Source organism: Microcebus murinus, chromosome 4 (genome assembly GCF_040939455.1).
Source record: "Microcebus murinus isolate Inina chromosome 4, M.murinus_Inina_mat1.0, whole genome shotgun sequence".
Taxonomy (NCBI): Eukaryota; Metazoa; Chordata; class Mammalia; order Primates; family Cheirogaleidae; genus Microcebus; species Microcebus murinus.
Window position 1 is genome coordinate 14,458,326 of NC_134107.1, and position 23,917 is coordinate 14,482,242.

Consider the following 23,917-nt stretch of genomic DNA (forward strand, 5'->3'; position numbering starts at 1 on the left):
CTTTTTATAGCTTCTTTAGGATTTTTAAATCATTTTCAAATAAAGGCAGTTTTACTTCTTCCAAGTCTGTATGCCTTTTATTTCTTTTTTCTTTCTCTTATTCCTCTGGCTAGGCCATCTAGAATAATGTTGATAGAAGTATGATAAGCATTATCTGGGTCTTTTCCCCTGATCTTAAAAAATATTCAGTCTTTCACCATTGAGTATGATGTTAATTATAGGTATTTTATAGATGCCCTTTATTGGGTAGAGGAAGTTTCCTTCTAAGTTTGCAAAGAATTTTTATCATGAATGGGCGTTGAATTTTGTCACAGCTAGGCCTATGGAACAATCAAATATTTTTTCTCCTTTATTTTATTGATTTGGTGAATTTCACACATTAATTTTTAGATGTTAAATCATACATTCCTGGGATTAAATGCTACTTGGTCATGGTGTATTATCCTTTTTCTGTATGTCTGGACTCAGTTTGCTAACATTTTAAGAATTTTTGCATCTATGTTCATAAGGGATATTGGACCACAGTCTTCTTTCCATATGATTTCTCTGTTTTGGTATCATAAAATGGCTTGAGTTGAGAAATATACCTCCTATTTTCTGCAAAAGTTTGTGTTGGATTAATATTATTTCTTTTTTTTTTTTTTTTTTTTGAGACAGAGTCTCGCTTTGTTGCCCAGGCTAGAGTGAGTGCCGTGGCGTCAGCCTAGCTCACAGCAACCTCAAACTCCTGGGCTCGAGTGATCCTTCTGCCTCAGCCTCCCGGGTAGCTGGGACTACAGGCATGCGCCCCCATGCCCGGCTAATTTTTTATATATATATCAGTTGGCCAATTAGTTTCTTTCTATTTATAGTAGAGACGGGGTCTCGCTCTTGCTCAGGCTGGTTTTGAACTCCTGACCTTGAGCAATCCGCCCGCCTCGGCCTCCCAAGAGCTAGGATTACAGGCGTGAGCCACAGCGCCCGGCCTAATATTATTTTTTTCTTAAATGTTTGACAGAATTCATCAGTGAAGTTATCTGCACTTGAAGATTTTTTTGTGTGTGTGTGGAGAGACTTTTAATTCTGAATTCAACCTCACTTTTTTCTTGGGTCAGTTTTGGTGATTTGTGCCTTTTAGGAAATTTGTTCATTTCATACAACTTGTCAAATTTATTGGCCTAAAGTTGTTCATAAATATACCCTTATGATTCTCTCACTATATATTAAATATATACCCTTATATATCTGTAGGAACATTGCCTTTCATTCTTTTTTTTTCAAAATTTTTTTTGAGACAAAGTTTTGTTTTGTTGCTCAGGCTGGAGTGCAGTAGCACAATCCTAACTCACCGTAACCTTGAACTCCTGAGCTCAAGCAATCCTCCCACTTCAGCCTCTCTAGTAGCTAGGACTACAAGTACGTGCCAGCACTCCTGGCTAATTTTTCATTTTTATTTTCTTTTTGAGACAGAGGCTCACTCTGTTGCCGGGGCTAGAGTGCTGTGCATCAGCCTAGCTCACAGCAACCTCAGACTGCTGGGCTCAAGCGATCCTCCTGCCTCAGCCTCCCGAGTAGCTGGGACTACAGGCATGCGCCACAATGCCCGGATAATTTTTTCTATGTATTTTTAGTTGGCCAATTAATTTCTTTCTATTTTTTAGTAGAGACAGGGTCTCACTTTTGCTCAGGCTGGTCTCGAACTCCTGAGATCAAAGGATCCGCTGTTAGGGACCGACCTTCCACAGCCCCACCGGACAGAAAAGCAGAGACATCGAGGATGCATTCACACAAGAGGAGGTTTATTTTCTGGCTAGCCAGGGTCCAAGCCCCAGAGCACCAATGCAGTGGCCACGCTCACAGGCAAGGACCCCGACAGGAACAACGGCATGCCTTTTATCCCCATGGTGCACAAGCTGCGCACAAGCCGACTATGCATGGATCATGCGTTGACCTTTAAAATGATTGGTTGCCCACTATTGCCTTTTGAAATAATTGGCGGATTGGTTGCCCTCTATTGCCTGATAGGCCAGTTGCCCGTGCTTTAATGACCTCATCCCATAATTCCCCTTACAGGGGTGTAGCAAGCAAGCAATGACCAGAAGCAAAGGTTTGCCGTTAGCTCATTGCCCCACCCAAGTGAATTCCCGACAAGTAGAAGAATTCCTCTGCCCTTCCTCTGTCCTACAAATTCCTCTGCCCTACACCGCCTGTTTTGCCCTCCCAGAGTTCTAAGATTACAGATATGAGCCACTGCGCCCAGCCTATTATTTGTTCATTTTCTGCTTATTTCTTATCATTATTTTAATTTCCTTCTACTTATTTTGGGTTTAGTTTTTTCTTTATTTTAGTTTAAGGTGAAAATTTAGACCACTGGATTTTTTATTTTTTTGAGACTGGGTCTCGCTTTGTTGCCCAGACTAGAGTGCAGTGGCATCATCATAGCTCATCGCAACCTCAAACTCTTGGGCTCAAGCGATCCTCCAGAGTAGCTGGGACTATAGGTGTGCACCACCAGGCCTGGCTAATTTTTCTATTTTTTGTAGAGACTGGGTCTTGCTCTTGCTTAGGCTGGTCTCAAACTCCTGGCCTCAAGCAATGCTTGAGGTGAGAGGTTAACTCTCACCTGCAGGCCATTAACTTGCTTAACAGATCACTTTGAGTTGGCATACTTTTTTTTTGAGACAGTCTCACTCTATTGCCTGGGCTAGAGTGCTGTTCTTTCAGCCTAACTCACAGCAACCTCCAACTCCCCGGCTCAAGCGATCCTCTTGCTTCAGCCTCCCAGGTAGCTGGGACTACAGGCCCGTGCCACCTTGCCCGGCTAATTTTTTCTATTTTTAGTTGTCCAGCTAATTTCTTCCTATTTTTAGTAGAGACGGGGGTCTCGAACTCAGGCTGGTCTCGAACTCCTGAGCTCAAATGATCTGTTTGCTTCGGCCTCCCTCCCTGAGTGCTAGGATTATAGGCGTGAGCCACCACCATGCCTGCCCTGAGTTGGCATATTGTGGCTTGCTATATGATTTTTTTGTTTGTTTTTTTTATTTTTATTTCAGCACAATAAGGGGGTACAAGTGTTAAGGTTACATACATTGCTATTGCCTTCCCTCCTCCCTGTGGCTTGCTATATGATTAGCAGACTTCCTTATCTTAAAACATTGCCAAGCCGGGCGTGGTGGCTCATGCCTGTAATCCTAGCTCTCTGGGAGGCTGAGGCTGGTGGATTGCTCGAGGTCAGGAGTTCGAAACCAGCCTGAGCAAAAGCGAGACCCCGTCTCTACTATAAATAGAAAGAAATTAATTGGCCAACTAATATATATATAAAAATTAGCCGGGCATGGTGGCGCATGCCTGTAGTCCCAGCTACTCGGGAGGCTGAGGCAGAAGGATCACTCGAGCCCAGGAGTTTGAGGTTGCTGTGAGCTAGGCTGACGCCATGGCACTCACTCTAGCCTAGGCAACAAAGCAACAAAGTGAGACTCTGTCTCAAAAAAAAAAACAACAAAAAAACATTGCCTTCTACTGACTCCAAGCTTACAGAGAAAGTTTATTCCTTTAATCAATTGAATCCACCTATAACCTGTAGACCCCGATTTGAGATGTCCCACCTTTTCAAGCCAAACCAATGTCTACCTTCTATATATTGATTTATGATTTTACCTGCAATTCCTGTCTGACTGAAGAGTATAAAACCAAACAATGACTGGGTGCAGTGGCTCATGCCTGTAATCTCAGCACTTTGGGAGGCCGAGGTGGAAGGATTGCTTTAGCCCATGAGATAAGACTAGCTTGGGCATCATAGTGAAACTCTGTCTCTAAAAAATTTTTTTTTAATTAGCCAGGTGTGATAGCTCACACCTGTAGTTCCAGCTACTCAGGAGGCTGAGGCAGGACTGCTTGAGCCTGGAAGTTTGAGGCTGCAGTGAACTATGATCGCACCACTCCACTCCCAGCCCCTGCTGACAGAGCAAAATCCCATCTCTAAAAATAAAAAAATAAATTAAAGAGCCAAACTGTAACCCAGCCACCTTGGGTGCATCTTCTCAGGACCTCTTAGGACTATGTTCTCTAGGCCATGGGCACCCATATTGGCTCAGAATAAACTTCTTTAGGTTATTTCACAGAGTTTGCTTTTTCCATTAACAGCGTTTATGAAAAGATTCAAATCAGGCTACTGTTCATTTTTTTCACAGATAAAGATACAGTAAGTGTAGATGATGGCTTTATTAGAACTTCAGATCACTTGTTCCAATTAGAAGATAGACTGGTGCCTTAAACATTTTATTCGAATGTTGTTCCTTTTCTTAATATATGTTAAAATCTTGACATTTGATTACCTATACTGTTATTTACCTCTTTCCACAGAAATTTATTCCAGGCTCCTAAAGCAGGGGTTGGCAAACTATGGCCTGGGGGCCAAATCAAGAATATTTTGTGACATATGAAAATCATATGAAACTCAAATTTCAGCATACTTAAATAGACACATTCGTGTTCATTCATTTACATCATTTATGTATTATATTGTCTATGGCTGTTTTCATGCTTTAATATCAGAGTTGCATAGTTACAACCTCAAAATCTAAAATATTTATGATCTAGCCCTTTACAGAAAAAATTTGCTAACCCGTGTCAAAGTGTCTCTGAATAACACATTTTATAGAGAAACTCTCTGGTGTGATCAACTTCATTGAATTGAATTAATGGCCCCCATTTTTCACGTTTCCAGTATTCACCCCTTTGGCCTTGAAACTTTGTAGTACTTTTCCTCTTTGACTGTGGGCTCTGCCACATGACTTGCTTTGACCATAAGACACAGTACAAGCAAAGGCTTGAAATGGGATTGCACGCTGGGGCTTATCCTCTCTTGCTCTGCCGCTGTCATGTGGATGGATCTCGGCTAGTCTGCAGGAGGATCAACCATGTGAACCAGAGGAACCCCAGCTATCCTAGCTAAGGTCATCCTGAGTTAGCCAAGAGCCAAAGGGTCCCAAGATTGTCACAGCTGCCTACCGGAGCCACAGCTGACTGGACACATGAGCAAGGTTGGCTGAAATCAGCCAAACCCAGTCCAGATCAGCTGAAGCCCAAGATCTGAGAGCCAAGTAACTGTTTGTTATTCTATGCCACTGAAGTTTGGTGGCTTGTTACACATTATTCTGGCAATAGAAAAATGATATCATGGGCATATGAATTTTAAAAATTTCTTTTGCCAAAACAGGCAAAAGAACCTTTTTTATTCTTCTGAAGGCAGATTAAACTTCTGATAGTGAGAGAGTCTGAATGAAGCATATTAGTTTGGAACTCGAGGGGCAGGGGATGGGCATCAGAGTACATCTTGAATTTCTACAAAAATACCTTATACTCATAGTGGGGCTCAAGAAATACCTGGATTTGATCTGTGGCTCAATCTATTCACATGTCATGTAGATGCTGAAGCTAGGACTTGGTATGCCTTTTAACCATGATGAGATCCAGCTAGACAGATAAACTCTACTATTTATAGAAAAAGGAAATTTATTTCCTATTTATAAAATGTAAAAAAAGTACCTTGGGTATAAAATCTAGATGTCTAAGGTATGATCAGTCAGGAGCACATAACTATCACTCTTCACATCCTTCAGTCACTCATGTGTGGTCCAAGGAAAGTGGGGGCTGGGAGGTCCTCTAGTCCTAGGCTAAATGAAAAGCTTCACAAGGGTAAGAGCCACAGAGACCTCTATAAGAAAGAGGGGCAGAGAGAATGGACAGTATGGAGCAGGAAAGGAAGGAAAGTGGGTAGAACTGAGGTGGGAGGCAAGGAAGGAATTATGTGTTAGAGTCTGTTGGGGAACACTGTAATTTGCAAGAGGGAGGATCTTCCTTCTTGAATGCTGAACACAACTGGCCTGAGCCCTCCTAGGAAAATCCAGCTGCTTCCTGGCGCATAGGGACAACCTCTCCCTGCAGAGCAGCAAACATGGCTTCTATCAGGAAGGTAAGGCATCCATTAGTGTGACAAGAAGAGGTCACCTTCGGACTTGCATGAACTCCTTGCGTAGCCATAAAGAGTCCTGGTAGAAGCGAGGGTCGCCCAGTCTCACAGCTGTCCGTTTGTAGAAGTAACAGTATAGCACTGCCGCTGTGGATGACAAGCGGGAGAGAAGCCTTAGGGATGCTCCTGAGCATTCGTTTCAGGGTAAGAACAGAACCTAACGAGGCTGAGGGGCCCTGCCTCATGGCTTCCCACAGTCTCCCAGCAAGGGCAGAGGGCAGTAATCCCTTCTGTTCTTGGAATGGCTGTCCCAACCACCCCCAGCCAGCTGTGACAGGGCTGGGAAGCCAGGGTCAAGGGGCCCAAGTGAGGCTGGACATTGCTCTGGTCCTTACCTAGTCTCTGGAATACAAATAGCGTTTGAAGTCCGTCTGTCCAAACAAAGCTGTTGGAGTTTTTCCAGCGTAAATTCTGAAGGACATATGAGTAGACAGAGAAAGGTTAACACTTGAGGCCCTAACATCTCCAACTTGGTTAGCTGCAAAGAAGCCACTTGGTTTAAAATCATGCTATCTCACTCGCCTTCTTTCTACAACCCCAAGGAATGTTTCTTGAATGAGCTTCAAGCTCCCTTTTTTGCTATAAAGGGAATATACTTTTTTTTTTTTTTTTTTTTGAGACAGAGTCTCGCTTTGTTGCCCAGGCTAGAGTGAGTGCCATGGCGTCAGCCTAGCTCACAGCAACCTCAAACTCCTGGGCTTGAGTGATCCTTCTGCCTCAGCCTCCCGGGTAGCTGGGACTACAGGCATGCGCCACCATGCCCGGCTAATTTTTTATATATATATCAGTTGGCCAATTAATTTCTTTCTATTTATAGTAGAGACGGGGTCTCGCTCTTGCTCAGGCTGGTTTCGAACTCCTGACCTTGAGCAATCCGCCCGCCTCGGCCTCCCAAGAGCTAGGATTACAGGCGTGAGCCACAGCGCCTGGCCGGGAATATACTTTTAACCTTGAGACAGGAAGTATTAACTAAGCTATTTTCTTTTTTTTTTTTTTTTTTTCTTTTAGGCTAGTTAAGTAAAGCAGTGGGAGTGGAAAAGGAACAAAGCAGTCTGTAACTGATTGTGATCAAACAGTTGTAAACACCACTGCACTCAGATCAGCCTGAACTAAGCTATTTATCCTCTTTCATTTCATAGCCTTTGCCAAGGAGAAATGATATACATTATCTAAGGAGTTCATCTGGTCACTGTCTTGCCTTGAAAATCTCAGGCTCAGCTCCTGTCAGATAAAGGCTCTGGTGTGCTCAGGGTTTAATCAGATTAATAGCTTTATAGTACAAAGCCAGGACCTATTTTGGCTCTAGGAACCAGAGCACAGAATCCTCTTCAGGAAGCACCTGGAGATTTTGGCACTGTTCTACTTCTTTCATAGGAGCTCTACTTCTCTCTGTGGAATCACAAAGGCAACCTAATAGAGGGTTTGGCTGAGAACGGGGCTTTAGTAAAAAAGTGATTAGAGCTGGCACATTGGTGCACACCTGTAGTCCCAGCTACTTGGGAGGCTGAGGTGGGAGGATCATTTGAGGCCAGGAGTTCAAAGTTGCAGTGCACTATGATTGTGCCTGTGAATAGCCACTATACTTCAGCCTAGGCAACGTAGCAAGATCTCATCACTAAAAAAATAAAAATATAAAAAAAAGGTGACTAGAGAACTCTGAGATTTTAATGTGTTCCATCAAAATGAATATATGAGAAACACAGCATACAAAGAGGTGGACAAATTTGTGAAAAAGAAGAAATCTGAAACCATGAAAACCATCTGATCTGAGGGCCTATGTTAGAACCAAAAGGAGATATCTTGGAGGTTGGTTCTCCAGTTAAGTGATAGGGACCCAACAGAAGGCATGAAGCACTCAAGGTTAAGCAGCATTCTTTTTTTTTTTTTTTTTTTTTTTTTTGAGACAGAGTCTCGCTTTGTTGTCCAGGCTAGAGTGAGTGCCGTGGCGTCAGCCTAGCTCACAGCAACCTCAAACTCCTGGGCTTGAGTGATCCTTCTGCCTCAGCCTCCCGAGTAGCTGGGACTACAGGCATGCGCCACCATGCCCGGCTAATTTTTTATATATATATCAGTTGGCCAATTAATTTCTTTCTATTTATAGTAGAGACGGGGTCTCGCTTTTGCTCAGGGTGGTTTTGAACTCCTGGCCTTGAGCAATCCGCCCGCCTCGGCCTCCCAAGAGCTAGGATTACAGGCGTGAGCCACAGCGCCCGGCCGGTTAAGCAGCATTCTTGTTTGGTTGTTTTCCAGAAACATCTACTGCACACTGCATTAGCCATGTGACACCAATGCCTAAGAATATCCCATTATCAATACTCATTGGCCCAAATAGCTAATGATGAAACAGATTCAACTACCTGTTTTAGCCCTGGTAGGCCTGTTTGGGGCAAAGGGTGAACTGAATGTTCCAGAAGAGTTCCTCAACTCTTCAATAAGGCCGTTCTTCAACACATAAGATTGGGCAAAGGTGCCTTATGAAACTCTCATGTTCCTAGTGCTCCAGCTCGGACCACTTTCATTTCACCTGTTTCCCATTAAGGATTGTATTTGATATAAAAGAATGATGCTGGGTTCCCAGACAGAAGATACTCCTAGCCCTTTAAAGATTCAGGAATTCAGAATTCCACTCTTACCATGACCCAGACATGAAAGGAGATGCTGAGGCCTAAGTATACAGCTGTTAGGATGATGGTCCCTTTGAACTTATGGAACAGGAGGTTGACCAGGCCAGCCTGGAAGACGAAGGTGTTGAAGAACATGAGGAAAATGATGATGATGTTGAAGAGGATTGCAATATCCTGGATGCTGCAGACATAGAAAACAAAGTACAGACAAATGGAGGCCTGTGTGAGGACCCAAGAGTTGGCCCTAAGTCCATGAGGTCAGTCCTTCCCTGTGATTAGAGTCATCTGAAACCCCCAAAGAGACAGCATTGGTTTAGAGACCCAAATGACATGAAGCTAAAATTACCCACTAGCCCTATCGCCTGAATTGCAGTCCACAGACAAGGCTTTGGTGCTCTGACACTCAACTCAGTAAACCAAGTAGGCACTTGTGAGAAACTAGTTTCCTTCCTATGTCCAGAAAAGCCAGCCCAGTCTGTCATATAACCTGGTCCTGTCGGGCAATGTCATCTAGCAAGATAACAATGTACTTAACACCCTGATCTTTGCATGGCTAGTGCCTTTGTGCCACTTCAGTCTTGGTTCAAATGTTCCCTCTTCAGAAAGATTTTCCTTTAATCCTACTACAAAAGTAGCTCTCTCCTCCCCACCCCAGCTACTCCATACCCACTGTATGATATAACTATTTGAAATTATCTTATTTTTGTTTATGTATTCATTGTCCCTCTCCATTAGAATGGAAACTCGGTGAGAGCAGGAACTTGTCAGCTTTACTACTGCAACTAGAACACTGGCTGACAGGCCAATGAATACGTGCTGAATGAAGGAAGATCATAACCATGACTGTAGTTTTCAGCTTGGAAATTGCCTCGTAGAGTCTACAAACCATTGTGGAGGATAAATGCTAACAGTTGCCATCCTATGGGATTCATATACATTATTAATATGACTGTCAGCCAGGCACGGTGGCTCACACCTGTAATCCCAGCACTTTAGAAGGCTGAGGGGGGAAGATCGCTTGAGGCTGGGAGTTTGAGACCAGCCTGGGCAACATATTGAGACCCTATTTCTACAAAAAATTTTTAAAAATTTAGGCCGGGTGCAGTGGCTCACGCCTGTAATCCTAGCTCTCTGGGAGGCCAAGGTGGGTGGATTACTCGAGGTCAGGAGTTCAAAACCAGCCTGAGCAATAGCGACACCCCATCTCTACTAAATGTAGAAAGAAATTAATTGGCCAACTAATATATATAGAAAAAATTAGCTGGGCATGGTGGCGCATGCCTGTAGTCCCAGCAACTGGGGAGGCTGAAGCAGTACGATTGCTTAAGCCCAGGAGTTTGAGGTTGCTGTGAGCTAGGCTGACACCATGGCACTCACTCTAGCCTGGGCAACAAAGTGAGACTCTGTCTTAAAAAAAAAAAAAAAAAAAAAAAATTAGCTGGGCATGGTGGTGTGAGCCTGTAGTCCCAGCTACTTGGGAGGCTGCGGTGGGAAGATCATTTAAGACCAGGAGTTTGAAGCGGTAGTGAGCTATGATTGCAGCACTGCACTCCAGAAGAGTGACAGAGCAAGACCCTGTCTCTAATAAAAAAAAAATGTACATGATTTTCCTTTTAACCTGTCATTTTGTAATCCTCTTTCATGGCAAAGACAGTATTTCTACTCACAGATAGAGAGAATGAAAGGGTCAGCAGTCTAACCCTTATTCCCTATATAAACTGTTCCCCTTATCCCCAACCTTTGTTAGAAGTATATAAAAACATGGCCCGGTGTGGTGGCTCATGCCTGTCATCCTAGCACTCTGGGAGGCCAAGGCGGGTGGATCGTTTGAGCTCAAGAGTTCGAGACCAGCCTGAGCAAGAGCAAGATCCCGTCTCTACCAAAAATAGAAAAGATTAGCCGGGCATGGTGGCACATGCCTGTAGTCCCAGCTACTCGGGAGGCTGAGGCAGAAGGATTGTTTGAGCCCAGGAATTTGAGGTTGCTGTGAGCTAGGCTGACACCACGGCACTCTAGCCCGGGCAACAGAGTGAGACTCTGTCTCAAAAAAAAAAAAAAAAAAAAAAGAGAGAGAGAGAGAAATATATAAAAACAGGACCTGTGACCATATCTATGTACCCTGGAGAGCCCAGGACAATGTTAAATTTTATTCTCCCTAATATCTCTCACTAACTTTAAAATGTTAAATCATGACTGCCAAGGCCTTCAAAGTGCTTAGGTTCAGCTTTTGAGAACCACCCACGGAACTCACATGAAAAGCACCAGCTGGATGACAGGAGCCATTCGGAGTAACTCGGAGAAGGAATTGACAAAGAGGTCATAGGACAGCAGCAGGAACTGCAAGGAGAGCACCAGGCTGTAGTTACTGGTCTGGAGCATCTTCCTTTTGTTTTCTTGGGCCCCCAAGGGCTCATTCCACAATTCCCTAGAAAACACCTCGGTTCTCTTCCCACCACTGAGGGAGAGGTTTCTAGTTCCTCTGACTCAGAGCTGTTTTCCTTGTTCTAAGCAAGGGCCTGTTGAAGCAAAAAGAGAGGTAAGGTTAGAAATTCATTAATATAGTAAACATTTACTGAAAACCTAGGTGTGCCAGGCACCATTCCAGGTGCTTGGGATACCTTAGTGAACAAAACCAACAAACAAAAAACCCCAATAAGTCATTTCTTCTAGAGACCCTTATATGCTAAACCTTTCTCCATGTCTGGAACCTTCTAAGCGCAAAGCTCTTTCTAACCAAAGGAATCTGGTGGTATTACAGAGAAGAGTGACTGCTTGGTCCTGTAGTAGTAGTAGTAGTAGTAGTAGCAACAGTAATAGCAACAAACCCTTATATATCACTTACAATATGCCAGACACTATCCTAAGCATGAACATTGTTTAAACCTCACAATAACCTCATAGGCTTGAAGATACATTATTACTTTCCGCATTTTACAGATGAGAAAATTGAGGTCCGGAGAGGTAAAATAATTTGTCCAAGGTCACATAGCGATTAAGTGGCAGAGATGGGATTCAGATCCAGGCAGTCTGGGTCCAGAGTCCGTGCTTTTACTACTGCACTAAGTTGCCTCTTATGTAACTGATAGGCTGATATGTAACTAGGCAGGGAAAATGTCAGCACAGGAGAAGTGGGAAGTAGTGTAGGCAGAAAAGGTTGAGAGGAAATACTGCTCTTCTGTAAAACTTTATGTTTAAGGTTATGGTAGCAACAGAGTGGCACCAGGTGAGTGGAGCTGGGCCTTTATTTTCATATATTCGAAGACTCACATGTTGCTCTGGGGATGTCCTGTGACTCTTCGGCTGAATCAAATCTATAAACAAATTTCAAAATGCTTTGGATTGTCAGCGAGTGATTAACACTTATAAAATGTTTTACAGTTTACAAACTCTCTTCATATTTAAAAACTTAATCCTACAACCATCTTGAAAAGTAGCCATTATAATGCATATAGTCCCCATTTCACACAGAGGCTCTGAGAGGTTAAGGCACCTCATCCACCTCACCTGGCAGAGAAGTCCCACCTTACTGGATTATGATTGTGGTTATTCTGAGCCCGAGTTTCCTCATTCATTAAGTAATATTGATAGCTATCACCTAGGTACCAGTATCATGATAAACTTGTCAACTAATATAATTTCCTTTAATCCTCACAACAACTCTGCAAGGTGGGAATTATCCCCATTCTACAAGCCAGGACACAGGGGTCAGGGTTCAAGTCATTCCTCCAGGTCGCAAGTAAGCAGAGCCAGGATTCATAATTAGGTGTGACGCCAAACCCGTGCTCTTAACCACTACTGCACAGGCCACTGCCGAGGGCTGTTGTGAGGATCCGTTATACAGAAATGGCCATGGCTCGCTCTACGATTGATCACCCCCTCCAGTTGAAGGCAGTGGTGATTCGCAAGGTAATGAAGCCTCCTCACAGTTCGTTCAGCGAGACCTGCAGCCTTGCCTTTGTCCCCAGAGCAGTATTCCTCACGCTTCCCAATCCACTTTAAAATGGAGTTGCCCTGGCAACAAAACCTAAACCAAAACAATAGCAACAAAAATTCTCACTTTTGGTCACTTTACCCATTCCTCATCATCCACGCTCACCTCCAAGACTCAACGTCGGTTGTCATGGGGACACCGTCCTGGCTTCCGGAAACTGGCTTTAAATTCCGGAAGTAGATGACAGACGCGAGCTCCGTCTGTGCCGCGCCTCTCACTCTGTGGCCAACTGGGCCGCCATGTTTGCGCCTTTCCTCTCCCGGGTCCGCCCTGTTCCGGGCCCCCCCTGCTTTCGGTCCTCCCAGCGTCGCCGCCAGCTGACCAGGCCTCCCGCCCACGCCGCGCCCAGCCTTGCGGAGAGCCGGCCCTTGGCGGGAGGCTTCGCGTCAACTCGAACATTTCCGCTTCGTCCCTCACCCGCTGGAGGCTGAGGGACAGGGCAGACGCGTCGCGGTACTCCTGGGCCTCGACTCCAGACACGAGGAAAACGCCCATGGAGGAACCAGAGTTGGGGTGGTGCGCTGGGAGCGAGCTAGCCCGGGGCTTCGGACTTCATTTCCCAGGCAGCCTCGCGCGCGCCCGGAAGTGCTGCGAGCCTATAAGAGCACGAGGCGGCGCATGTTGCTCAGTTCTGAGGCGGCGGTGTCACCTGGCTGTAGGTGTCCGAGAGTCCTCCATCTCCCTGGAGCCTCGGGAGCTGCAGCTCGGGCGCAGGGTGGCGAGAGGCGGATTCCGGAGGCCCTGGCCCGCTGCGTCCTACTGTGGTTAGGGGTGAGAAAGAGGTCGGGCTGGGAGCTCAGGGACCTGGGTTTCAGTGCTGGCTCTGCTGCTTCCTCGCTTCGCGCTGTGGCGATCCTCTCGCTTGACCTCAGTTTTCTCTTTTAGGAAATGGGTACCTTTCTCCGCACCCTTCCTTCCAAGGTGGTGGTTGTAAATGGCACGATAGCTCTTCGGAAGGCGCAGAAAGCAGGAGGAGCCCCTTGCCCCAATTTTCACCCAATGTTAGCCTACACCAAGCGCCCAGTTGGGTCAGGGATCCGACTTCGGATGCCTGGAACGGGTCTTTTTAGGACACCTGAGCCAGCCAGATCTGTGCAGTCAGAAGGACGGATGTCTAATTATTCTGGTGCAAAGGAGAACCTTCCTTACCCACCTCCTGGCTGTAATATTGCGCCCCTCACTCCTGAGTTCTGACTTTAACAGAAGCTACATTTATTTTTTTGTTTTGTTTTTTTGAGACAGAGTCTCACTCTGTTGTCCAGGCTAAAGTGAGTGCCGTGGCGTCAGCCTAGCTCACAGCAACCTCAAACTCCTGGGCTCAAGCGATCCTGCTGCCTCAGCCTCCCGAGTAGCTGGGACTACAGGCATGTGTCACCATGCCCGGCTAATTTTTTCTATATATATTAGTTGGCCAATTAATTTCTTTCTATTTATAGTAGAGACCCGGTCTCACTCTTGCTTAAGTTGGTTTCGGAACTCCTGAACTCAAATGATCCGCCCACTTCAGCCTCCCAGAGAGCTGGGATTATAGGCGTGAGCCGCCTCGCCCAGCCCAGAAGCTACATTTGAAAATAAGGAGCCCTCGGAGCTGAAGGGGAGTGGATCTGAATTCCTGCGCTAACTCTGCCACTCACCTTGGCTGAGTCACTTTCCTTCTTTGGGCCCCAGTGTTAGTGTTTTTGATCTATGAGATAAGGATTTAGGATTTGTACTGTAAGTCTGGTTCTCAGGATTCTTAAAGTACCCCCATCCATTTGGGTAGGGGGAGAAACAAACTGATTTTTTTGCCCCTTCATCTATTTGTAGTTGTAAATTATAAAAGTAACATTGCAATAGTTTGGAATAGAACCTTTTTCTGAGTCTAAGGGATGAATGAAAATACCTATTTCTTACCCCTGGGCCTGACCTGTTTTAGCTCAGCCTGGAAGAATCCTTTCTGCCAAGGAATTGAGGAGAGTATTAGGTTGGAGAGTAGACTCCTAAGATCAGGATCAATGAACTACAACCCACAAGCTAAATGTGCCCCACCTGAACAGTTTTTACATGATCAAATGATTGAAAAAAAATGAAAAGGATAATATTTTTGTGACATGATAATTATATGAAACTCAAGGTTTCACTGTTCATAAGTAAAATGTTATTGGAACACAGCCATGCTCATTTGTTAAGATATTGTCTATGGCTACTCATGTATCACATCAACAGAGTTGTGACAGAGACCATGTTTCCTACAAAGCCTAAAATATTTACAACCTTACCCTTTACAGAAGAGTTTGCTGACCCCTGCCTTAAAATAGGGATCTACGAAATGAGGGCAGAACAGAAGACTGTGGCAAGCACATCCTGAGATCATAGCCCAGCCTGTGCTCTTAGAACAAATAAGAGGGTATTATCAGCATTTGCCTTGCAATTTTCACTGCATTCTTCCTTTTCTCCTGTTTCGCTCTCTATTTCAGTAATAAGCAGGGTTTATCTATGTACTGTGAGCAGAGCAGTATAACTTCACAGCCCTCTGTCAGGAAAGTGTCCCACCATCCATTGTAGGTCTGTCACAGAACAGCAATCCAGGACCCCTTCTAGGGGCATGGATACAGTCCCTTTTGGGCTATATTTACATTTCCTTTTATAACGGAAAAAAACAAGTTATAGATATTATCAGATCGATGGAGCCTGCTGAGCAAGAGCTCCTGAGTGCTGACTTAACATTTCACTGGAGGATGGAGGGTGTTTTAACTGAACATCAGGTGACCTGAAACTTCCTCTGCTCTTGTAGGAATTATTGGTGTGAGGGGGAAGCAGCTTCAAGGATGGGTAGCAAATTTCTGAGCTGAGTAGTCAAGTCACAAAGCTTCTAGGAAACTGGTGGCATGATTTTCTCTTGCCAGCCTCATGGAAGCTTGTATTTTTTCCCACAGCCCTTGCACCTTCCTTTCTCAGAGAATACTGCTAACTTAGGACATCTATGAGAGCCCAGCATCGGTTCCTGGTTAGGTGGACACCTGGCAAGGGGAGAGGTGGCATGGCATTGCTCAGGGCTGTTGAGGGGCCTAAGCAGGCATGGGAACCACGAACTTTAGGTTTTTCTTAGTAGTTATGAATAAAATGCTGTGACAGCAATAACTAAGAAGAGTTACAATGTTTGGCTCCAACCTGATTTTCTGACAACCTGCGGTCAAGGAAAAATCATGGGTCTTGAAGCCAAATAGTCAATAGTTTGAAACTCCCTGCCCATTCACTGGGTCCTGATGCTATTTAATCTTTCTGAGCCTTAGTGTCTTCATTTATAAAATGGGGATAAAGGGTTGTCAGATGGGACCATGTGTGTAAGGTTCCAGCACTCATACCTGGTATTTAATAAATACTATTCTTATTGCCATGCCTTTCTTTCAGACGAGTACTCTTGAGTTCTGCAGATGTTAAGTGATTTGCTCAAGGTGCCCTCTTCATGATATTTGGAGCCCAGGCCACCATCCTGTCAGCCTGCCATTAGGTTTAAAGGTCAGCAGTCACATGTTTTATCTCCTTGGGAGTTATTGGCTACTGTTCTCTGTTAGCTGGTTCTCAGAGTGAGGGACTTCAACTGCAGGAGGCCACACTGTTGCCTTCTTAGCATGAGTATATGGGACAGGGTGACTGCCTTGAGGCCTGGCCCAAGCAGGGGCCGTCTTGTGGCTTTGCCCACTTGCCTGTCTTTTTTTTTTTTTTTTGAGACAGAGTCTTGCTTTGCTGCCCAGGCTAGAGTGAGTGCCGTGGCGTCAGCCTAGCTCACAGCAACCTCAAACTCCTGGGCCCAAGTGATCCTGTTGTGTCAGCCTCCCAAGTAGCTGGGACTACAGGCAAGCGCCACCGTGCCTGGCTAATTTTTTTCTATATATATTAGTTGGCCAATTAATTTCTATTTATAGTATAGACGGGGTCTTGCTCTTGCTCAGGCTGGTTTCAAACTCCTGACCTCGAGCAATCCGCCCGCCTTGGCCTCCCAGAGTGCTAGGATTACAGGCGTGAGCCACCGCACCCGGCCACACTTGCCTGTCTTTTAAAAGCAACTCCTAGCCTGGCATGATGCCTCACGCCTGTAATCCTAGCACTCTGGGAGGCCAAGTCAGGTGGATTGCTCAAGGTCAGGAGTTCGAGACCCGCCTGAGCAAGAGTGAGACCCCGTCTCTACTATAAACAGAAAGAAATTAATTGGCCAACTAAAAATATATATAGAAAAAATTAGCCAGGCATGGTGGTGCATGCCTGTAGTTCCAGCTATTCGGGAGACTGAGGCAGGAGGATCCCATGAGTTCAGGAGTTTGAGGTTGCTGTGAGCTAGGCTGATGCCACAACACTCTAGCCTGAACAACAGAGTGAGACTCTATCTCAAAAAAAAAAAAAAAAAAAGAAAGCTTCCCGGTGAAGCAGATTAACCAAATAAAATTTAAAAAAGCAACTCCTTAAGGGCTTAAGCGTTTGCCATGCTCGAAACCAGAGTTGGTTTCTGAGTTTATTTACCACATGTGGAAATCTCAAAATAAACCTCTTGCTTTCTAGACCATGAGTTTTTGCTTCCTCTTTTCTTCTCTGGACTTTCCCCAGAGGTGGGGAAAGCAGAAGTCTCAGGCCTGGAGACAGCTGAGGGCTATCACACAACTCAACCATCTGCAGTGTGGGGTCTGGAGTGGTGGCCTGATCTCACCTCCCCTGTGAAGATTAGCCCCACAGTTCACCATCTGGGGAAGAACTTTCATGTAGAAGTGGGAGCCCATAGGACTTCTTCCCCGCTAGCACAATAGTAGTGTGTTTGCCCATTTCAGATGGTGATTTTTGCCTCCTTACATTAAAATCCAGGGCCTGGGCATTTGTGTGATCCATCCTGGATTATGATTCCTGTCTCTTCTTTCCTGGGGGTGCTAATTCTTTACCTTCTGGTCCTGTGAAGGAAGACTCATCCCAGGACTCTGTTCCTAAGGCCTTGGCATCTGGCCTTCTCCAGGGCCAGCCATAGACCTGAACTTGCTGCTCTGTGACTGCCAGGTGCTGGGGGAGGGGCTCACTCACTGTCTGTAACCAGAGATCCGTCAGGCCTCATGGGGACAGTACCCGGGCTGATGACAGGGGCACTGAAGCAAAAAGATTCCATCCCATGGGCCAAGAGCGAGGTCAGTGTTACTTCCTTTAGCTAGTGTTAGGGGCACACTTGGACTAACGGGGACTTGTGACTTTTGCTTCTTCTAGGAGCGCCTGATCAGAATGGCTTCAGGGTGGTTTTACCTGTCCTGCCTGGTGCTGGGGTCCCTGGGCTCGATGTGCATCCTCTTCACTGTCTACTGGATGCAGTTCTGGTGTGGCGGCTTTGCTTGGGATGGCAGCACCCACACGTTCAACTGGCACCCGGTGCTCACAGTTGCCGGCATGGTGGTGTTCTACGGAGCTGGTGAGTAAGAGGTCAGCAAGGGAGGCGTGATACGGCTCAATCCTGGATTGGGCAGCCTTTCCCTCTCCCAGACTGGCCTTTGTCAGTGTTGGGTTTGAGGCTATAGGGGTGGGGGGTGGGGCTGCCGCTAGGCCCAGCTGTCTTGGAGGAGGAAGCGGCAAGTGTGCGAGCATCTCAGAAGGGCAGCTTCACAGATACTCTAGGGCGGGGTCGGCAAGCTTTTGTGTAAAGGGCCAGATAGTAAATATTTTAGGCTTTGCCGGCCATAGACTCTGTGTTGCAGTGACTCAACTCTGCCACCGTGTTGTGAGGACACTGAGGCGTAGAAAGAAGAGGCCAAACAGCTAAGAGGCAGAGCCCAGATTTGGACCTAGGTTGTTGTCTGACCTTGATGCCTCTTCCTGACAACCAGCTTCAGTTGTGAGAGTGCAGTGTGATCAAGTAATGACTGTGACAGTGTTTTTTAGCCTGGAAACCGCATATAGGCTGCACTTACAATTATCGTGATGACAGAACGCAGGTCTAAGAAATCTGCCCCTCCCTTCATGGCTGACCGCTGTCCCACAGAGGATGAGAGGATAGAAGATGACAAGGAGTTGATACCAGTGTCCTAGCATTTCCCCTTCCCTCGTTGGCAGGCTGTGTGGGATCGTCTCGGGGTAACTGCCCTGATGTGTGGGTGAGCACAGGGCAAGAGGCTGAGTCCTGGGACTGCTCTCTCTCCTGCAGGGTCGCTGGTGTACCGCCTGCCCCAGTCGTGGCTGGGGCCCAAGCTGCCCTGGAAGCTCCTCCACGCAGCCCTGCACCTGATGGCCTTCAGCCTCACTGTCATGGGGCTGGTTGCTGTGTTTAAGTTTCACAACCACAACCACATCGCCAACCTCTACTCCCTGCACAGCTGGCTGGGCATCACGGCTGTCTTCCTCTTCGCCTGCCAGGTGGGTTCCCACTGCCAGGCCTGGCCGCTGTGGGACCAGACATTCCCTCTGCTCGTTGTCTGGAGAGGGCCTTGCAGGGCACATCCTGTAGAACCGGCAGTTTAAAGGGCTGTGGGGGTCGGTGGCTCCAGCACTTACCCTGTTCCTCTCGCCCATCCCTCTGCCCGTCTGTGCTCCCAGGGCCCCTGTGCTGACTGCGTGTGCCACGCTGGCTCTCGGCGGCCATCTGGTTTCCACTTTCCGTATTCCTACCTCTTTGACCCAGAAGCGGTTTCCATATTCTTTTTTTTTTTTTTTTTTTTTTTTAGACAGAGTCTCGCTTTGTTGCCCAGGCTAGAGTGAGTGCCGTGGCATCAGCCTAATTCACAGCAACCTCAAACTCCTGGGCTCAACCAGTCCTGCTGCCTCAGCCTCCTGAGTAGCTGGGACTACAGGCATGCGCCACCATGCCCGGCTAATTTTTTCTATATATATTAGTTGGCCAATGAATTTCTTTCTATTTATAGTAGAGATGGGATCTCGCTCTTGCTCAGGCTGGTTTCGAACTCCTGACCTCAAGCAGTCCGCCCGCCTCGGCCTCCCAGAGTGCTAGGATTACAGGCGTGAGCCACCGCGCCCGGCTGGTTTCCATATTCTGATGTCAGGCCTGTATAGTGAGGAGTTTTAGGAGCGAGGACTGAGACAAACAAGGCTGCTGGGTTTGCTGGGCGAGCGGGATTGGTCTTGTTGCTGGCGTGATAGCAACAGACAGCGTGGTGAGGAAGCGAGGCGTGGCGGCGGGCAGTATCTGGGGGAAGGTTTGCGCTGGGAAAGAAGGGCCGAGGTACGGCAACAGGAGGTGCCGAAGCGGTGGGGTGACCTGGTGCGCTTTTGTTCACACACAGTACAGTAAGGTGCGTCCTCCCTTGTGTCCGCAGTGGTTCCTGGGCTTTGCCATCTTCCTCCTGCCCTGGGCGTCCCTGTGGCTGCGCAGCCTCCTTAAACCCATCCACGTCTTCTTCGGAGCCTCCATCCTCTCTCTGTCCATTGCGTCTGTCATTTCCGGCATCAATGAGAAGCTTTTCTTCGTTTTGTGAGTGCAATGAGGTCCCTGCCTCTGAGGTGGAGGGGAGGCAATAGGGTCTTCAAAATATGCACCCTAGGCCGGGCGTGGTGGCTCACGCCTGTAATCCTAGCACTCTGGGAGGCCGAGGTGGGCGGATTGCTCGAGGTCAGGAGTTCGAAACCAGCCTGAGCAAGAGCGAGACCCCGTCTCTACTATAAATAGAAAGAAATTCATTGGCCAACTAATCTATATATATACAAAAAAAAAAAATTAGCCGGGCATGGTGGCGCATGCCTGTAGTCCCAGCTACTTGGGAGGCTGAGGCAGCAGGATTGCTTGAGCCCAGGAGATTGAGGTTGCTGTGAGCTAGGCTGACGCCATGGCACTCACTCTAGCCTGGGCAACAAAGGGAGACTCTGTCTCCAAAAAAAAAAAATATGCACCCTAGGATCGTAGGACCCACCCAAGGGAAGAGAACTTTGGGGTTGAGCCCGTTCCTGATCTGGAAGGTAACGGAATTGATCTTTCTTTAGGTCGGGATTGGTAAATTGGTCAGCAGATATTTATTGACAGCAGGTTGATTTAGCACCTACTATGTGTCCAAAACTGTTCTAAGCACCTTACATTTAATCCTCTCACTTTCCCTACAACATTGGTGTTGTCATTTCCATTTACAGATGAGGGAACAGAGAGGTCGAGTAACTTATCTAAGGGCACACAGCCAGTAAATGGCAGAGCTGGGACTCAAGTAAGGCAGTCTGCCTCTGGAGCCTGCATGCCTAAACACCACTGCCCATACTTTAAGAGCAGTGCAGCATAATGAAAAGCAACTAAGATCTGAGGTCAGCCTGGGTTTAGATCTTAGCTATGTCTTTTACTGGTTATGTAACTTTGGGCAAGTTAATTTTGCCACTTTGAGCTTCAGTTTCCTCTGGGGTAAAAAGCATTATACAATTGGGCATGGTGGCATGTGCCTGTAGTCCAGCTACTGAGGAGGCTGAGCTGGGAGGATTGCTTGAGCTCAGAAGTTCAAGTCCAGCATGGGCAACATAGAAAAAAAAGCAAAAAAGCATTATACAGATACTTGTTGCTGTGGCAGAGACTTAGAAAGTATATTTAAATTCCAGGTCACAGGTGGCCCTGGGAAGGTGTTCTCATCTTCCCTTAGTGGCATTGAGTCTCCTACTGGGAAAAAACAGGTAGAAAAGTCTCTCAAGGGCCCACATTGTTTTGTCATCTTCAGGAAAAACGCCACCGAGCCGTACTCCAGCCTGCCCAGCCAGGCTGTCTTTGCCAACAGCACTGGGATGCTGGTGGTGGCCTTCGGGCTGCTGGTGCTCTACATCCTTCTGGCGTCCTCTTGGAAGCGCCCAGAGCCAGGGATGCTGACTGACAGACAGGTATGGTTTCCTGCCCCCATTCCAGGCAGGGGAGGGCTGGGTCTAGAGAAAGGTCACCGAGCAAAGGCTCAGGCCTTGCCAAGAAAGCCAGTGTGGTCGCACGGTGGGAAACCAAGCAGCTGGAAGGTAGCGTTACAGAGGCTGACGGGGAGCACTGGTACCAAACCAGCCCATCCCAGTGAAGCCCTGGGGCTCTCAGGGGCCTGTCCACCGGGAGACAGAAGTCCCCTCCCGAGATTCCTGTGCTTCCGTGAAGTGTGGCCTTATCTTCACCTAGGAAGGGCTCGAGTATGACGGGTCTGCAGTGATTTCCCCTTGAGCAGCTTTGGGGCTTGTCTAATGGGACCAGTGCTTGGCGACAAGCTTGTGCTTGGAACAGGTCTTTATGGGATGTAGGAGACGGGTTGTGTGCCAGGCTCAGAGACTTTGGGGTTTCGTGAAGGATTTGGAGGCTTGGGCGGGTACCACCCTGCAGGTCAGGGGTCTATCTGAACAGCTCAGGCTTGGTGTGTCTCCTGCAGGGCAGGGGCTATTTTGACATAGTGTCATTAACTCTGGTGCATCTATCTGTTTCTCCAGCCCCTGCTGCATGATGGGGAGTGAAGTGGGGGCGCCCAGGAGCACCCAGTGGTGTGCTCTGTGCTCCCCTCAGAAGCTCTGCTCTACCTGGGGCATCCAACTGGTGTCGGCAACAGACTTTGTAGGGCTCTGGGCCCACGCTGCTCCTTGCCTCGGTGCTGGGCCTCCTCTCTCCGGCCACTTGCTGCCTGTCTACTTTTCTGGTGGCTTCAACTTCTGTACCCTTCTTGACATCGACTTCTCAGGTCCTCCACTTACACAAGGTCCTCCTTGCCCTGGCCGCTCCTGCAGCCCCTGCGTCCCCTAACATCTCCTTGGGCTCGTGGGAAGTCCCCACAGCTCAGAAGAGCCAGGACTCAAGTGCAATCCATGACGTGGAAAAGGAGGGAGGTGACACACCCGTCAGCTTTCCCTCGAAGGCAGCAGTTCAGTTAGCTGCCCTGCCACAGAGCAGCTGTCCCCATCCAGCCCCTCCTGGATGTGAGTCACGTCACGAGGTGACCACAGGAGAAGGGGAGAAGGGCAGCAGATGCAGCTTCCGCAGAGGAGCTGAGGAGCTGACCACTCTGAGCCCTGTGTCACTGCGTTTGTGCCTGTGTGTGTTGTGACTGTGTGGCTCCACCTCTTCCAGCTGCTGCTACAGCCGAGGCGTGGATCCCTGTCTCTTCTTGTGACTTACATGCCTGTCACCACCAGCCAGCCCGACGAACCCTGCTCTCCCAAGAACAGACCACCTGTCTCCAGATGTCCCAACAGTGACGAGTGACAGAGGTGGCTGTGGACTTTACTTCTCCTTGCTGGGTCCTGCCCTGGCCCTGCTGATCACTCTCCAGCTCTCTATAAAACTGGTGCCGAAGTTGTGGTCTTCTATGTCCAGCAGAGCCCTGGGAGCCACTGCCACCCTCACAGGGGTTCCTTGCTGAGAACCAAAGCGCTTCACCTGCCCCTACAATGGCTGCACACCTGGCTAAACCCAGTCTTCTGTGTCGTGTCTGAGTGCCAGCTATTGCTCCTTCCCCTGAAGGAGCTGGGCTGCGGAGGGAGCAGCCTCAGTCCTCTCCTAAGTGTCACTGCTGTGGCTTTTCTTGCCTTTTCCAAACAAGCCCTGCCAGATCCCAGGCCCTATACTGCTGTGCTTGGTAGACAAGTGGGAAGCCTGGGTTTGGAGCCTGCCTACTTGGCAGGCAGGTAGCGATGAGGCCGACTGTCCAGCCCAGCCCCACACTGCCAGATGTTAGCAGAAGGGCCAAGACTGAACTTCCTGATTGGATGATGCCTTTAAAGCCATTGGGATGACTGCCAGCCACTGTGCTCACGTGAAAGCGCCCCTTTCCATGTGTGTAGGCATTTCGTTGGTTCATAAAGCTTGATTTTTCATTAAACATGTTTTTAAGAATCAAAGCTGTTTTAGTCTGTTTGGGCTGCTATAACAAAAATATTATAGGCCGGGCGCGGTGGCTCATGCCTGTAATCCTAGCACTCTGGGAGGCCGAGGTGGGCAGATCACTCGAGATCAGGAGTTTGAAACCAGCCTGAGCAAGAGCGAGACCCCATCTCTACTATAAATAGAAAAAAATTAATTGGCCAACTAATATATATAGAAAAAATGAGCCAGACATAGTTGACGCATGCCTGTAGTCCCAGCTACTCGGGAGGCTGAGGCAGGAGGATTGCTTGAGCCCAGGAGTTTGAGGTTGCTGTGAGCTAGGCTGACGCCATGGCACTCACTCTAGCCTGGGCAACAAAGCGAGACTCAAAAAAAAAAATAGACTGGATGGCTTCAACACCAATCATTTGTTTTTCACATTTCTAGATGCTGGAAGTCCAAGGTCAAGGCACTGGTAGATTCGGTGCCTGCTGCGGGCATTTCCTGTAGACCATCTTCTCGCTGTAACATCACAGGGTGGAAAG

General features: G+C 47.4%; 2 protein-coding genes across 6 annotated transcripts; one reads left to right on the forward strand and one right to left on the reverse strand.

The window, feature by feature from the left end:
- Positions 1-1,771: 1,771 nt before the first annotated feature.
- Positions 1,772-12,899, reverse strand: TMEM138 (transmembrane protein 138). Of its 4 annotated transcripts, XM_012778319.2 has the most exons (6): positions 12,692-12,732; positions 11,902-11,945; positions 10,886-11,150; positions 8,644-8,815; positions 6,346-6,421; positions 1,772-6,097 (listed from the first exon to the last, which is right to left on the reverse strand). In XM_012778319.2, exons 3-6 carry the CDS (start codon positions 11,011-11,013, stop codon positions 5,985-5,987), a joined length of 489 nt encoding a protein of 162 aa, XP_012633773.1. In that variant the 5' UTR covers positions 11,014-11,150; positions 11,902-11,945; positions 12,692-12,732; the 3' UTR covers positions 1,772-5,984. The 4 variants fall into 4 exon arrangements, with proteins under 4 accessions (XP_012633773.1, XP_012633770.1, XP_012633772.1 ...); XM_012778316.2 differs by lacking the exon at positions 11,902-11,945 and having other exon boundaries at positions 12,731-12,899; XM_012778318.2 differs by lacking the exon at positions 11,902-11,945 and having other exon boundaries at positions 12,692-12,741.
- A 198-nt stretch (positions 12,900-13,097) lies between these two features.
- CYB561A3 (cytochrome b561 family member A3) lies at positions 13,098-23,407 on the forward strand. Of its 2 annotated transcripts, XM_012778313.2 has the most exons (7): positions 13,263-13,396; positions 16,016-16,123; positions 17,846-18,044; positions 18,774-18,982; positions 19,900-20,054; positions 21,271-21,427; positions 22,007-23,407. In XM_012778313.2, the coding sequence occupies exons 3-7, from the start codon at positions 17,861-17,863 to the stop codon at positions 22,028-22,030; spliced, it is 729 nt and encodes a 242-aa protein (XP_012633767.1). In that variant the 5' UTR covers positions 13,263-13,396; positions 16,016-16,123; positions 17,846-17,860; the 3' UTR covers positions 22,031-23,407. The 2 variants fall into 2 exon arrangements, with proteins under 2 accessions (XP_012633766.1, XP_012633767.1); XM_012778312.3 differs by lacking the exon at positions 16,016-16,123 and having other exon boundaries at positions 13,098-13,396.
- Positions 23,408-23,917: the final 510 nt, after the last annotated feature.